Source organism: Mytilus californianus, unplaced genomic scaffold (genome assembly GCF_021869535.1).
Source record: "Mytilus californianus isolate M0D057914Y unplaced genomic scaffold, xbMytCali1.0.p SCAF_4, whole genome shotgun sequence".
Classification (NCBI taxonomy): domain Eukaryota; kingdom Metazoa; phylum Mollusca; class Bivalvia; order Mytilida; family Mytilidae; genus Mytilus; species Mytilus californianus.
Genome location: NW_026262690.1, coordinates 408,540 through 426,223, shown reverse-complemented (window position 1 = coordinate 426,223; position 17,684 = coordinate 408,540). Strand labels below are relative to the sequence as shown.

General features: G+C 33.1%; 1 protein-coding gene across 8 annotated transcripts in view; it reads left to right on the top strand.

The window, feature by feature from the left end:
* LOC127737235 (P2R1A-PPP2R2A-interacting phosphatase regulator 1-like) overlaps positions 1-15,774 on the top strand; it is a 50,880-nt gene extending 35,106 nt beyond the window's left edge. Inside the window, exons 6-11 of one of the 8 annotated variants that reach the window (XM_052247778.1) lie at positions 1,068-1,159; positions 2,317-2,366; positions 3,838-3,949; positions 6,991-11,143; positions 11,236-11,281; positions 11,373-15,774. In XM_052247778.1, the coding sequence (XP_052103738.1) occupies positions 1,068-1,159; positions 2,317-2,366; positions 3,838-3,949; positions 6,991-7,264 (528 nt within the window). In that variant the 3' untranslated portion in view covers positions 7,265-11,143; positions 11,236-11,281; positions 11,373-15,774. Of the gene's footprint in view, positions 1-1,067; positions 1,160-2,316; positions 2,367-3,837; positions 3,950-6,990; positions 11,144-11,189; positions 11,282-11,327 lie in introns of all 8 variants that reach the window. The other 7 variants (XM_052247780.1, XM_052247779.1, XM_052247774.1 and 4 more) reach the window with 7 other exon arrangements.
* Positions 15,775-17,684: the final 1,910 nt, after the last annotated feature.

Below are 17,684 nucleotides of genomic sequence, written 5' to 3'. Positions count from 1 at the left end.
AGCGTTAATTAAATTTATTACTTCACTGTTATATTATTTTCTTTAATGTTTTGCCATATAGAAGTTTGGGAAACCTATTTGAATTATGTTGTATCTTTGCATGCACAATTGGGTATCTTACATTGATTATTTAAGTGCATATTTTAGAGAACTATTTTTGTTTCCAATCCACTGTAGAGGTCTATTTCTATGCATGCACATAGTCTTGGTGTGTTTTCAGTCTTGTAAAAGCAGACTGTATCTAGAAAATACATTATTGCCTCTCATTGGGGAATATTTTGAGGTTTTGTTTCTTTCATGTGATTTATTAAATCATATAACTAATTTGTTAACTTTATAAATTCTTTTGAACTTCAGTATTTGTTTTGAATAAAGGATATTGGGCATTGTGAAGATTATTACCAAAATTAACAGTACAACCTACTGATATACTGAATGTGTTCATTCAACATACCTATATACAAATAATGCATCTGTCATGGTTATCTGCAGTGAAAAGTCACATCAACTGTTACATCTCTAAGCTGTCACAGTCAGTCAATTTGAATGTCCCTTTGGTATCTTTCACCTCTCTTTTAGACAATTATTGAATCAAATCTTGTTGTTTATACAGTATTTTCACTGCTTCCAATTTCTACGTTTGTGAAATGCTCTCCAATTTATATAGCCAATACTTAGTTTTTACATCAAAAAGGATATACTACCAAATTCATGAACTCATCTTGCGGCATTCTTGCCCAGCATAATCATTAATTATCAACTTTTATCAATATTTTGATTTGGAAGGTGCTGATTTTTTTCATTTGTTCAAATTGACTCATTGATGAATTCTTGACTAAGGACATACATGCAGCCAATTGTGGTTAAACGGACTGTATAAAAGGAGAAAATGCAATGTCATTATGCTTAAATGTATTTTTTTACAGGAAATCCCAAAGTAATTTTTGCAGTGTTGTCACTGTATGGCTGTTATTTGTGACAATAATCTATGAACTATTGCATGTATTGGTAGATTTGACAAACTAGATAGAACCAGCTTATTTAAATATTAGATTACTTTTCTTCAGCAATGTTTTAGTCCATCAATGCAAAAGCCAGTGGTGAATAGTACGTTTACACCTAGCCCAAGTCCAAGTCCAACAAGGAAAAATTTTATCAGGTATGTTATAAATGCATTAAGAAATTAAGAAAAGAAAATTTAGATACATGTACTATAAGAAGCTGAGTACTCCATTAGAAGCATGTAAATCATTGTGAGTAAATAAATGTCAAACTTTGACAAATAACCAGTGACAATTGATTTGTTGAATTTCTGTTACATATTTATGTCACATCATGATGTTACTACCCTATTTATTAAAGATTCAACCACTGCATCAAGGGAGATAAAATATTTCTCCACTTAAGACATTAATTTTCACGTTTTAAAAACAAGGCATGTCAAGAAATACCATATCACATCAAATACAGTGTGTTTGGGTATACGGTTTGTTGACAATATACAATATTTAAAATAAACAAATTTTAACATTCTTTTTCACCTTTTCAACTTGAAAGAATTGTATAACAATCAGTAGAAATAGTTTGTTATTAAATGGAGTTTTCTTGGTCATATAATTGTGGACATTATTCTGAAAGAATTCTTGAAAAAAGTGTTCATATGATGCCGAACAGACATCCAATAATGGCTGTAAAATGTATATTTAGTTCTTGTTGTACAAACTCAAAGCTTTTGGTGTGTAATACAAGCATTTTCAACTGTTTCCACTATTTCCATCACACAGCGTGTACAAGCATTCCACGTCATTTTCATTATGCACAATCACACTCATTCTCATATGTTTTATGGATTTTATGTTGATCATAATGGTCATGAATGGTTTCTTCTACAAAGTTTAACATTTTTCATTTTGTTATATTGTTATGTGTTTTGAAGAGTTGGCAATGTAGACTAGTAACTTCTTATGAAGAGGAGAGATACTATTATACCTGTTATAATGTTTGGGAATAGGAGTTTATCGTAAATTAAAGAAAGTGGACAGAATAGATTGCTTCATTTTTCACTTTTGTAACTTGCTTATATTTACATATATAAAATAAGAGAGGTGTAATGTAAACTATTTAACAGAGTTCAAACAAAGCAGATTTGATCAACTCAATCACTTTACTGCCCTCAACAAGAGAAAAACTCATATCGTATAGTCTGCTTTGAAAGTCCCCAACATGCAAAAATGTGAAACAACGAAAAAAAACAATGGCCTGATTTTTGAAAACAATAAACAAATTAATCATGAATTTAACTTTCATTTCTTCCAGAAGTTTGAGTCCTATAGCTGTTAGACCAAGTCCACTTGGAAAAAGACGATGTAAGTTATACCACCTCTCTTGGTCTTGTATCTCAGTTATCAAACATTAAGTCAGTTAGAAGACAGGAATCATACATTTATTTTAGACCTAAAATTGAAGTAGCCCTTAAGTTCACATTTCCAAAAAATAATCTCAAAAGGGCAGGCGATCATCTTGCTGGCGTAATGATGAAGTCAAGTCGCTATCAAAATCAGCATAAGGGAGACAACTTGTGATTTACAGGTCACACAGGTAAACAAAATGGCGACTGACAAGGAAAATCAAGACACTCTAAACAACGAAGGACTAATACTTTTGATGATTAAATGAAATAGATACAACAGTGATTTTGAAAATCCTAGGATTTAACATCAAAAATTATTTAAACGAGAAACCAAGCGACTGTTTGAGTTATCATTTTACGATGATTTTCATCATTAGGATGTTGTGTAATCACTCAGCTAATTTGTTTTAATTTTATTTATTAGGAACCGGCCCGTTGTACTACGCAGTAGGTTAAGGGGAAGGAATTAACTGGTGATTTTTTATTATTCATTGAATTAAAATTTAAAAAGTAAAACAGAACTGAAGGATAATTTGATTGCATAGAACGAAGTGTAGTCAGCTTGTGCTGAGCAGCTTGTTTGGTTTCCACGACCAACTCGTTATTATCAGATATATTTTCTAAAAAAATAATAAGAATTTGCTCTTTATCGGTTAATTAATATGTGATTGACAGATGTCTTCCTTTATAGGCCTACAATCATTCACAAGAATCTCAAATTACAAATGGTTTACAAAATTATGACAAGTGGCTAATATGAATTAAATTGCCCATTCATTCTCAAGCAGTTCTTGATTAAAAAAAAAACAAGTCATCAGATTCAAACTGGGTTTTTTTTTTTTACTTTTTAAAATAAATTGAGGTAGAGCACATGGAACTAATACATGATATGCTAGCAACACATTTTATTTAAACTTAAATTCAAATTGACTGTACAAATGATATGACTAAATAGAAAAAAAACAATCTTTTAAAGACAATTTTATTAAGAGTTTTCAATATATACAGCATTACATAAAAAAAACTGCAGGTATATTTTTTATTGCATATATAAAACAATTTCCTTAATGTATATGTCATAGATATTGATAAGCATGAAAACACGACACAACCAAAACAGTAATGGAATTTCACTTCTCCAAGAAATTGACCACTTCTCCTTACTCTCTCATGGAATGAGAAGTCACTTCGCTCTCTCCAATATCCTAGATAAGGCCAGGCACAAGGTAGAACTACCATGTAATGAAAAAGTTCAAATTTATACTTTTTTGTAGTACTAAAGTGACATGCAAAATAGCCATACTTAAAAAAATATTTTAGATAAAAACACTGCAATTTTGATGGGAGAGATTTCTTGCTAGGAAATTTTTAGATTTCTTTGTATAATCATCTCTGTTTTTATTGTATATTTAACTTTTTGTTTATAGTGGATCATGATTCCTCGGATGGGTATATAAGTCCAGCAAAGAAGTTTCATATAGGACCAATCACACCAGATAAAGTTATGCATGTCCATCCTTTAGCCCACAGTCATCACAGGTAAGTCCATGTTAGACCTATCACACAAGGTAAAGTAATTCATGTCTATCCTTTAGCCCACAGTCATCACAGGTAAGTCTATGTTAGACCTAGCACACCAGATAAAGTAATGCATGTCCATCCTTTAGCCCACAGTCATCATAGGTAAGTCCATGTAAGACCTATCACACCAGATAAAGTAATGCATGTCCAAAGCCCACAGTCATCACAGGTAAGTCCATGTTAGACCTATCACATCAGATAAAGTAATGCATGTCCATCCTATAGCACACAGTCATCACAGGTAAGTCCATGTTAGACCTATCACAAAAGATAAAGTAATGCATGTCTATCCTTTAGCCCACAGTCATCACAGGTAAGTCCATGTTAGACCTATCACACCAGATAAAGTAATGCATGTCCATCCTTTAGCCCACAGTCATCACAGGTAAGTCCATGTTAGACCTATCACACATGATAAAGTAATGCACGTCTATCCTTTAGCCCACAGTCATCACAAGTAAGTCCATGCTAGACCTATCACACCAGATAAAGTAATGCATGTCCATCCTTTAGCACACAGTCATCACAGGTAAGTCCATGTTAGACCTATCACAAAAGATAAAGTAATGCATGTCTATCCTTTAGCCCACAGTCATCATAGGTAAGTCCATGTTAGACCTATCACACCAGATAAAGTAATGCATGTCCAAAGCCCACAGGCATCACAGGTAAGTCCATGTTAGACCTATCACACATGATAAAGTAATGCACGTCTATCCTTTAGCCCACAGTCATCACAAGTAAGTCCATGTTAGACCTATCACACCAGATAAAGTAATGCATGTCCATCCTTTAGCCCACAGTCATCACAAGTAAGTCCATGTTAGACCTATCACACCAGATAAAGTAATGCATGTCCATCCTTTAGCCCACAGTCATCACAAGTAAGTCCATGTTAGACCTATCACACCAGATAAAGTAATGCATGTCCAAAGCCCACAGTCATCACAAGTAAGTCCATGTTAGACCTATCACACCAGATAAAGTAATGTATGTCCATCCTTTAGCCCACAGTCCTCACAGGTAAGTCCATGTTAGACCTATCACACATGATAAAGTAATGCATGTCCAAAGCCCACAGTCATCACAGGTAAGTCCATGTTAGACCTATCACACATGATAAAGTAATGCACGTCTATCCTTTAGCCCACAGTCATCACAAGTAAGTCCATGTTAGACCTATCACACCAGATAAAGTAATGCATGTCCATCCTTTAGCCCACAGTCATCACAGGTAAGTCCATGTTAGACCTATCACACCAGATAAAGTAATGCATGTCCATCCTTTAGCCCACAGTCATCACAGGTAAGTCCATGTTAGACCTATCACACAAGATAAAGTAATGCATGTCCATCCTTTAGCCCACAGTCATCACAGGTAAGTCCATGTTAGACCTAGCACACCAGATAAAGTAATGCATGTCCATCCTTTAGCCCACAGTCATCACAAGTAAGTCCATGTTAGACCTATCACACATGATAAAGTAATGCATGTCCAAAGCCCACAGTCATCACAGGTAAGTCCATGTTAGACCTATCACACCAGATAAAGTAATGCATGTCAATCCTTTAGCCCACAGTCATCACAAGTAAGTCCATGTTAGACCTATCACACCAGATAAATTAATGCATGTCCAAAGCCCACAGTCATCACAGGTAAGTCCATGTTAGACCTATCACACAAGGTAAAGTAATTCATGTCTATCCTTTAGCCCACAGTCATCACAGGTAAGTCCATGTTAGACCTATCACACCAGATAAAGTAATGCATGTCCAAAGCCCACAGTCATCACAGGTAAGTCCATGTTAGACCTATCACACATGATAAAGTAATGCACGTCTATCCTTTAGCCCACAGTCATCACAAGTAAGTCCATGTTAGACCTATCACACCAGATAAAGTAATGCATGTCCATCCTTTAGCCCACAGTCATCACAGGTAAGTCCATGTTAGACCTAGCACACCAGATAAAGTAATGCATGTCCATCCTTTAGCCCACAGTCATCACAGGTAAGTCCATGTTAGACCTATCACACCAGATAAAGTAATGCATGTCCAAAGCCCACAGGCATCACAGGTAAGTCCATGTTAGACCTATCACACCAGATAAAGTAATGCATGTCCATCCTTTAGCCCACAGTCATCACAGGTAAGTCCATGTTAGACCTATCACACCAGATAAAGTAATGCATGTCCAAAGCCCACAGGCATCACAGGTAAGTCCATGTTAGACCTATCACAAAAGATAAAGTAATGCATGTCCATCCTTTAGCCCACAGTCATCACAAGTAAGTCCATGTTAGACCTATCACACCAGATAAAGTAATGCATGTCCAAAGCCCACAGTCATCACAAGTAAGTCCATGTTAGACCTATCACACATGATAAAGTAATGCACGTCTATCCTTTAGCCCACAGTCATCACAAGTAAGTCCATGTTAGACCAATCACACCAGATAAAGTAATGCATGTCCATCCTTTAGCCCACAGTCATCATAGGTAAGTCCATGTTAGACCTATCACACCAGATAAAGTAATGCATGTCCAAAGCCCACAGTCATCACAGGTAAGTCCATGTTAGACCTATCACACCAGATAAAGTAATGCATGTCTATCCTTTAGTACACAGTCATCATAGGTAAGTCCATGTTAGACCTTTCACACAAGATAAGGTATTAAACCACAGACTTTAAAATGATATGTGCTGCATCTCTGCAAAGTAAGCAGCATTTAAAGAGTAAAAACAAAGATAAGTTTGGCTTGGAGAAAAAATTATATGACAAGAAAGAGTGAAATATTGTGTTGGACCTTCTACATAGTAAACTGACATGACTGTGCTTGTCAGATTTTTACATGTAAATAAGAGATTAAGGACATCAAACAAAACAGATATTTCTGATTCCAATATATATCATTTGTCACAGAGTTCCATATTACATTTCATATGATATTATGAATCGCACACCATATTCCATGGACAAGTTTTCTTATTTTTCAGTGTATCATCGAGTAGTCTAGAAGATGGTAGCCCAGAACAGACTGTGCCAAAGGGAAACAATTCACATGATATCCGGTTACGATATCAGCATCAGCCAAACATGTATACTTTTATGCCACTTGGGCAGGACTCGCGTGATTCACGTGACTCACAAGACATGCAGACAACAGATTCAGAGACATCAGATATAACAGACATTTCTGATCCCAATATATCATTGTCAGCCAGTCCAGGCACATCTGGATTTCAACCAATCAAACACACCCAAGTATGACAACAAGTGTCCTTACTTAATGTTACTATGGACACAAAACTAACCTGTAAATATTGTTAAAAATCTAAATGTGCAGATGAAATCATTAGAAATATTTTACATCTTTATAAGATGATATATAATTTTTATTTAAAGTTCAAATGAAATGCATTATATGTAATTTCCAGTTACATTTTACAACATAGATTGAAAGAGAAAAAAGATACTGTTATAAATATGCAAATTTGTATATATCTTATCTCCTATACACATCTAGGAATATCATTGGTTAAAAGCAAACATGCGGAGACTGTGTATATATTTAATATTTGGTCAGTAGGCATGTTTTATTTTAATACACGGTTAGTAGTGGTGTTACGTCCCTTTATAAAAACAACTTGGGGTTGAAGAAAAATCTGAAACTTGTCGCCCAGAAAACAAAAGAAGAAATTGATGACAAACGATTGAAAATAAATACAGGTAACACATTAAAAGCTAACAAATTGTTATTCTTGGCATTTTTTTTTGTATAGACCAATGGAAGTAGATTCTTGATATAAAAGACTTGATCACATTAATAGGCCACTAGTCTAAATTCCACATATGAATCTAGTCGATAAGATAAATTTGTTACACAGTGTGCTAGTAACCTAATATGATATGTAAGGGGTCAGTAAACTCTATATGAAATTTACTAATCCCATATATATCGTATAAGGTCATTAGCAAACTGTGTAACTAATAATATTATAACAAAAGTTTTTAAACTGTAAAAAAAAAACATAACTTAATAATCACTGAATTTTTGGAGCAATACAAAATTATAAAAAAACATGTGCTTGTCTTTTTCCTCATACTAAATATCCATATATGCACATGTTTGTTAAAATGTAACTCAGCTTTAAAATTATGCCATATAAAAAATCTTTTGGGCTAATTAGCATCAAATTGCATTATAATAATTTGATATTATTATTTATGTTAAAAAAGTGCTAGTCAAAACATTCACTTGTTTCATTTTCACTCAGTAGTAGACCAAAATAACTTAAATATGATTTTATTATGTTTTTGATTGTTAATGTATTACTACTTTCTGTTTTTACCTGACCAAAGGCGCAGAGTAAGACATTATATTTACTTGATATGACCTGTCTTTGAATAACCCTAAAGAAAACATCTTCTTTCTATAACAAAACAAAATCTGTAATACCACTGAAATGTTAATTTATGACAATATGTAACACTTCTCACTAAGTATGACCAAAATTTTAATCATACTATGCTTTCCACTGTTATTAAGAGAAAAATGACAAATTTCTGAGAAATCCTGTTAAGGTTCCAGATACTGCAGAATGATACTTTTGTGATGCTTTAGAAACAATGGTTCACACCCTCAGCAAACAATAACTTGGTTAGAAACAATGGTTCACACCCTCAGCAGATGATAACTTGGTTAGAAACAGTGATTCACACCCTCAGCAGAGAATAACTTGGTTAGAAACAGTGGTTCACACCCTCAGCAGACAATAACTTGGTTAGAAATAATGGTTCACACCCTCAGCAGACAATAATTTGGTTAGAAACAATGGTTCACACCCTCAGCAGACAATAGCCTCGTTAGAAACAGTGATTCACACCCTCAGCAGACAATAACTTGGTTAGAAACAATGGTTCACACCCTCAGCAGACAATAACTTGGTTAGAAACAATGGTTCACACCCTCAGCAGACAATAATTTTGTAAGAAACAGTGGTTCACACCCCCAGCAGACAATAACTTGGTTAGAAACAATGGTTCACACCCTCAGCAGACAATAACTTGATTAGAAACCATGGTTCACACCCTCAGCAGACAATAACTTGGTTAGAAACAATGGTTCACACCCTCAGCAGACAATAACTGGGTATTAACGTAATGCAAATATTTTACAACATACTCAATGTCTTTTTAAAGATTCATACTATTTTATGAATAATTTGAGAGAGTTTTCCTTTTTTTTGGCAAAAGACTTCAATTTTGACATTACAGTAGTACTGCAAAAATTTGAATTTTTGTTATAATAAATCCATGGTGAAACATTTATACAAACTTGAAATGTAAAACTGTGAAATGCTTACAATGTATTATAAAACAAATCATTGTTTTAGTTTTCTCTAAGAGTAGAAAATTACCAATAACTTAACATTGTGCTGTGTACTGTAAAACTTGATAAACAAATTATCATGAAGGTATGGAGATTAGCATTCATAAAGTATTTTTAGTTACTGAATGCAATTCATATTTTTTTTTTATTAGTGAAGCATTTTGTTAATTAATTTTATCATTAAGTTATATCTCATTCATCCATTGGAAGGTATTATATGTAAAAATGTATGTTTGCTAAAGATTTCACAAAAAATCAAACCATTATTGACTAAGTTTGATATCTGTAAACATACGAAAGAAATATATTGTTTTTGAGAAATACATATAGTTTAAATGGAACTGATTGATACACAAATAATATGGTAAGTGGGTGAAATCAGTAGGAGTTAAAAGTGTGACATTTGTATATACCAAAAACATGTAACATTTTTGTATATTTTCGCACACAGTTTTGTGATCATTTTGTAAATATACATTCTGTGATCTTGTAGATACTCACATTAATTTGTTGATATAGTTTAAAGATGCATATGCAGAAAAGTGCTATTTTACTTTTGTTATTGTTTTGGTAATGTATCCAATTGTATATGTATCAGTTAGTTCATTAAGTGTGCAAGGTGCTATGTTCATTGGTGTTCTTTTTCATCCTGCGATATTGTAAAAATAGGACAAATAAATGTCTTTATTTGTCCCTTTGTCAGTCTTTCTTTCTGCCAGTAGCACACTTCTTATCTGAAAAAAACTTCCCTCAAAATTTTCATGCTGATAGGATGTTTTTCTCATCATATGCTCTTAACTACACTATTTCCAATTTTGATTTAACAATTTTCGTGAAGTGGTGGGAATTTGACATTTTTTTACCAATTGCAACATGACACTTTGTGAATGTACTCTATGACCATTTGCCTTAAGGATTCAAACACTTAGTTAGATGGTTTTTGCCTTTATGAAGCGAGACATAGGGATAGTGAAGCCTCGTCGGCGGCATTGTTAACTTATTACTTAAAAGCTTAATATTTCAGTTTCCGTCTGTCATATGTCCATTGTTCTTGACCTCATTTTCATAGTTCAGTGACTACTTCAAAAAAAAGTCAACATTTTTTGTAATGTTAATTTCTCTTGTTATGAGTGAAAGGATAACTATATTTAGTATATGTGCGTACCTTGCAAGGTCATCATGCCTGTCAGACAGTTTAGTTTTCTCTTGACCTCCACCACATTTTCATGAATGAGTGAACAATGTTAAGTTTTTGTGGTCAAGTCCATATCTCTGATACTATAAGCAATAGGTCTACTATATTTGGTGTACGTAATGGTATTAAGTTGTACATGTCCAAATGGCAGGTGTCATATGACCTTGACCTAATTTTCATGGTTCATTGGACAATGTTTAGTTTTTGTGGTTTGGGCTATTTCTCAGATATTATAAGCAATAGGTCCATTATATTTGGTGAATGGAACAATTGTAGGGTGTACATTTCTGTCTGGCAGGGTTCATATGAACTTGACCTCATTATCATAGTTCATTGGTCAATGATAAGTTTTTGTTATTTTGTCAGTTTATCAAATGCAATAGGTCAACTATATTTGGTGTATGTAATGATTGTTAGGTGTACATGTCTGTCTGACAGGGTATATATGAACTTGACCTCATTTCCATCAGGTGTAATAGTAATAAATTATATGTGTTTATGGCATGATAGTGAGAGGTGTAACATTAATAAATCATATGTGTTTATGGCATGATAGTGTGAGGTGTAATAGTAATAAGTCATATGTGTTTATGGCATGATCGCATGAGGTGTAATAGTAATAAATCATATGTGTTTATGGCATGATCGCATGAGGTGTAATAGTAATAAATCATTTGTGTTTATGGCATGATAGTGTGAGGTGTAATAGTAATAAATCATATGTGTTTATGGCATGATAGTGAGAGTTGTAATAGTAATAAATCATATTTGTTTATGGCAGATAGCCTGAGCTGTAATAATAATAAATCATATGTGTTTATGGCATGATAGTGTGAGTTGTAATAGTAATAAATCATATTTGTTTATGGCATGATAGCGTGAGGTGTAATAGTAATAAATCATATGTGTTTTTGGCATGATAGAGTGAGGCACCTGTTATTTTTTTGTTTTGCACCTTATATTTTATTTCTTTTTTTTAAGGGTTAAATTTCGGATGACATGGTCTTTATCATATATGCACACTATAGCACACTTTTGTATCCGCTTCTCCTAAACTAATCATAACCTAATATATTTTCCCAGAATCTTAACTATATAATATCATCATGCACCTATTTTGTTTTTTATCCAAATTCTTTTTGGGGTTTCCCTTACCAAAGCATAATTAGTTATCAAAGGTACCAGGATTATAATTTAATACGCCAGATGCGCGTTTCGTCTACATAAGACTCATCAGTGACGCTCAGATCAAAATAGTTATAAAGCCAAACAAGTACAAAGTTGAAAAGCATAAGCTTTGCCATTTGCTTTATTTTGGGGGTACCTATTTTTTACCTGCAACTCTCTCTAAACCCCTTATTATAATTTACAGTCTTTACTACATAATCCCATTTGGTATCTGCAACTTCTCCTAATCCACTTATTACAATTTAATGCAACTTTCTCACTATCTTAAGTTCTTAACCAAATAATGCCATTGCATTACTTTTAAAACTTTTTTTGGTCCTAATTATTTTTTTAGGTTTCCCTTAGCATGGACTTTGCAAGGGGTGGGGTATCATTTTGTGTCTTTTGCTCTCAGCACCTCTGGTTTAAATATATGGAGAAAGGATACAAATAACATACACTTAAGTATTTTAAACCTTTGTACATCTCATAGAGTTTATGAACCATCCTGGTATATTGAAGTAAAAATAACTCCCTAACAGTGTGTACCTATATACAGATCTTAATTGATGAGTAAATCATATATGTAATAACTGTACAAAACTAAAGGTGCTAGGTTTCATGGCAGCTCAGCTCAAGGTCACACCTTACATGTATTTGTATAATTTCAAATCGATAAAATACACTACATATGCAGACATTTGAATACACTACATATGTAATTGTTTAAATACACTACATATGCAGTTGATACAATACAATATATATGTAGCTGATAAAATACAATATATATGAAGTCGATAAAATACAAGATATATATAGTCGATAAAATACACTACATACATGACATATGAAGACGTTTAAATACACAACATATGTAGTAGATAAAATACTATTTTATTGTGTGTATTGCTGTGTTTGTTTATTCCACATTGGCTAGAGGTGTAGGGGGAGGGTTGAGATCTAATGAAACATGTTTAACCCTGCCACATTTTTGTGCCTGTCCCAAGTCAGGAACCTCTGGCCTTTGTTAGTCATGTATGTTTTTTTAATTTGGTTCATTTATATATAAGTTTTGGAGTTTAGTATGACTTCCATTTTCACTGAACTAGTATACATTATGGTTTAGGGGCCAGCTGAAGCCCACCTCCGGGTGCATGATTTTCTTGCTGTGTTGAAGACCCATTGGTGGCCTTGGGCTGTTTTCTGCCCTTTGGTCGGGTTGTTGTCTCTTTGATGTATTCCCTGTTTCCATTCTCAATTTTGATATATGTAGTCAATAAAATACAGTATAAATGAAGTCTATAAAACACATTATCGCTATTTTACGAAATTTTCCTTTGATCTTACGGACTGATAATTTCCTTTCTCAGCACAGTGGAGTGATATGAAAAATTATCGCTAGAAACTAAGGGCGCACGTGCTGTTGTCAAAGAAATTAACAACGTCGTCATAGGTAAAATAGCGATAAACAGATTATCATTGGTCATCTCAACTCGATTGCTTTTCTCACTTTCGTTGAGATGACCAACGATAATCTATAAATGTATATATGCAGCCTATAAAGTACACTACATATGAAGTCCATAAAATACTCCATATATGAAGTTGAATAGAAATAAATCAGTTGATTGTTCAGTTTATACATAGCCTTATTATGATCTCCCAATTTGATTCATTATAGATAATTAAGAGAGAAAAAAAACATCATAATTTGTGTCTGCCAAAATTTAATTACAGTATCTTGTAAGTGTATCGGTATACTCAATTATATGGTGTAAGTGTTTGTTATACATCAGTTATATGGTGTAAGTGTTTGGTATACATCAATTATATGGTTTAAGTGTTTGGTATACATCAATTATATGGTGTAAGTGTTTGGTATACATCAATCATATGGGATAGGTTGTTATAAAGTTTTCCATTTCCTTCTTTGTAGTTTTCGGTTTTACTTATTTTTTGTCTTTTATAGTTTGAATTCATTCATGTTCATATTAATATATTCATTGGAATTCTGTTTTCAGTGGATATATTTTTGCATATATAATGAAGTTTAAAATGCAAATCAACCTTACATTTAAAAAAACTTCAAAAGAATTTGTAGGAAGCAGAAATTTTCTTTTTGATTGATAGTTTTTGGAAATATCCATACATTAAGAAAAAGTTTTGGGTCATGAGATATTTTACTGGTTTCATTTCTGTGTAACAGTAATACACACTATATGTATTGCTTTGTGTGTTATAATAATATACACTTTATGTATTGCTTTAGAATAAAGTGTGATACAGATATTAAATTTTGTAGACAGTTGTTATAAACAGGGTAGGTTACTTCATCCTTGTATATATTGTAACATATGTAAATTTTATGTAATTATCATGTAAATAGATCTCATAAATGTGCATATGTAGATATTGTAAATGGTCAGTAATTCAGTCAGCGCTTACACATGCGTACTTTAATTACTACTACTAAGTTAGATTGTAAATATGGAAATAGTTCAATTTTACTGATAGTAAAGGGAAAAATTATCATTTATTAAATAATGATAACTATTTCACTGAAAAATTCCTCCTGCCCACACATCAGTCAACACTGACTGGTAGTCTGTACATGATCTTTGATAGTTTTAGATAGCACACATGTGTTTAGTTTAGTTATGTAATACTTTAATAGATTTATTAGATACAACTAATCAGGATGGGTATCATTATACAGTTATAATTCACTATGATTTTTTTCATGAAACTTGTACACAAAGTTAATTTTGATATGTATTATCAAATTTATGAAGAAAAATGAGCAAGACTTTTCTATATCATTTTGGATTGTTTGAGCAGAAATTTAGGATTTTTTGCAATTTTAAAGAAAAATTATTGTTTTTAGTTTCATCTTTAAAAACTGTCAGCAATAAATGTTACTAATAAGGCAGCTTCTGTTCATTTCAAAGGCTTGTTAATTATCTGTATCATTGGTTGATAAGTTTGAATATATGCTGTTTTTCTTTTACAGTAAACTATATGAATAAGTTTTCATCCCTCATTATGCTTATTTTTGGTATTTTCCTGTCTCTTGCATCAGCTAACAGTTGGGTTTTGGGCTAAACAGTGGTCTGCAGGTGTAGTCTCTAAATGTTATTGTGACATGTTGAGTCCCAATTTTTTTGCTTAAATTCTTTAGCTGTTAAACATCTGTAACCAGTTAGCAGACATATTGTAAAAAAAAAAAGCTCACTGTAACTTAAGATACGTAAAGAGACTGTTTCAAGTACCCAGTAGCAATTACTTGAATATTCACTTATCTCAATGGAGTACAGTGTTGTACAGTCAGAAAGGTCAAACGTGATTCACCATTTGAAATTTCCGCTATATATTTCATATAAAAAAAACAATTTAAAAAAAAAATTCTACTTCTTTTCAGAATTGAATGATTTTTTTTCGATTAAATTCAGAAATGTCAGCAGTTTCTTGCAATACTCATGAAATTTGTTTATGATGTATACTTTTAAGAAAATCACTGTTTAAAGGAAAATATGAATGTCTGCTAAAAATGAATTATGGTTATAGAGGAAAAAATAACACTTAATTTCTATATTTGTATATAAATAATGATTTCTCAGTAATGACATATCATTAAAATATTTCATGATAATCATAGAAAACTGTATGTATTGATGAATTTAACAGTAAAAATTTCATTAAAATCAGACCTGAAATAAATAGAGAAGATGTTACTAAGTTGTAAAACTGGTGCCTGATCCATTTGTCATTTTGAACAATAAAATATGTTTAAACTATAATAAATAAAAACAATATTGGTTGACATTTCTGTTTAATGTCCTTCATTTGTAATTTATATCATTTAATATTTTTTCTGGTTTCAAATGTAATTATTTATTAGAAATAGTATATCTAGTATGTAAAAGTGTAAATGTATATATATTTTTGATTGTTGAAATTTAACTTACTGCATTAAAATGTGAAAAAAATATTACATAGATAATGTAATAAATATTAGCAATTTGATTTTTATTATTTCTTCAAAATTCTAAACAAGTAACGAACCTAATGAAATAAGACTTGAATGGTACCAATCTACAATTCATATACTTGATAGTGCTGTTAACTGGTACCCTGTAAATCTTTCACATGTACATTGTCATGTAATTGCATTGTTAAGTAAATGAATAATTGGGGACTAGTTAAAGGCAATATCTGGTATCCAGAAGACACACAGTGGCTAAGGCACTCACAGATAGATAACAATTCATGTTAAGAGATTTCAGTCTATTTGGTAAGTATCTACATTGTTAAGGTAGATGCTTACTTTCAGTTACCTGCAGAGAAGGTATACTTACTGTGTTCTGTACAGGTTGAGTTTGACCTACCCTGTTCTGTATAGGTAGAGGCTGATTTTCAGTAGTCTGCAGAGCAGGTTGTCTTACTGTATTCTGTACAGGTAAAATTTGACCTATACTGATCTGTATAGGTAAATGCTTACTTTCAGTAACCTGCAGAGAAGGAAGACTTACAGTGTTCTGTACAGGTAGAGTTTGACCTACACTGATCTGTATAGGTTAATGCTTACTTTCAGTAACCCGCAGAGATGGTAGACACAGTTTTCTGTACAAGTAGAATTTGACCTACCCTGATCTGTATAGGTAGAGGCTGACTTTCAGTAACCTGCAGAGAGGGTAGACTTTCTGTTTTCTGTACAGGTAGAGTTTGACCTACCCTGAATTATATAGCTAGAGGCTGACGTTCAGTAACCTGCAGAGAGGTTAGACTTACTGTTTTCTGTACAGGTAGAGTTTGACCTACCCTGATCTGTATAGCTAGAGGTCGACGTTCAGTAACCTGCAGAGAAGGTAGACTTAGTGTTTTTGGAAAGATTGGAACTTGTTCCAATTCTTTCCTAAGGCACCGGCCTTCCAAACAGAAAGTAGACAGATTTGCTACTAATTCAGTAACTAAATCTATATACACTGACGTATAGTTCCCAATTGTTCTCATGTCTGTGTACATATTCAATTATACCAGAATATGCATAAAAATGCCTAGTAGATGATTCTAGATCTGGAACAAAAGACGAGTAATAGTGCACATTACCACGATCTATTTAAAACATAGGGTTTCTGTAAAAAATATTCTGAACTGAACATCTTAATTATCCGGGAAGACCGGCATGAAGTCTTCGCTATTTACGTAAAACAAACTCGTTCATTGTTTTCGATTTAGAACTAAAGTGCAATTGATCTCTCTTGTATATGTATATTCTGCTTGAGAAGAGGGAGGGGGAAAGGTATTAGGAGGAAGAGTAAGGGAAAAGGCAGTATGAGGAGGATGAAGGGAAAAAGGTATGAGGAGGGGAAAGGCACAATTATGATGAGGAAAATGATGAGTAGGAGGCGAAGGAGTGAAAAAGGTATGAGGAGAAGTAGTAAAATCAAAGATACACAGATTTCTTTATCAAAATCCAGACCATCATGTCTTGCACGAACTTTCACGAGTTTTTCGAGAAAAGACAATATGCCAAGACACTGGAGAATGACTAATTTCGACAAGGCCTTGCTTATGATCGGAGAAGCACCAACCCCAGAGAAAGACGTGTTTCGTTTCCAACATCACCATGAGCGTGTCTGGACCAACCTCCAGTGGAAAAAAACTATTCTATTCAAGTAGGAAGATTGCGCAGTCTTCGACCAGAATACAAGAGATGAAAATTACTCTACGGGGAAATACAGAAAACAGTGACACCGCGAGTTGAATTGGTCCGCGGTATCCCTATCCATCTTGAAACTGACAATTTTATTACGATCCCACAATGAGAAACATGATCGTAAAGAAAGACCTGATGTCGACCACTTCAAAATATTCCAGAATCAATGACTTGTTTACGGAAGGAAGTCCTCGTAGAAATTGATCTGTAGTGGTAT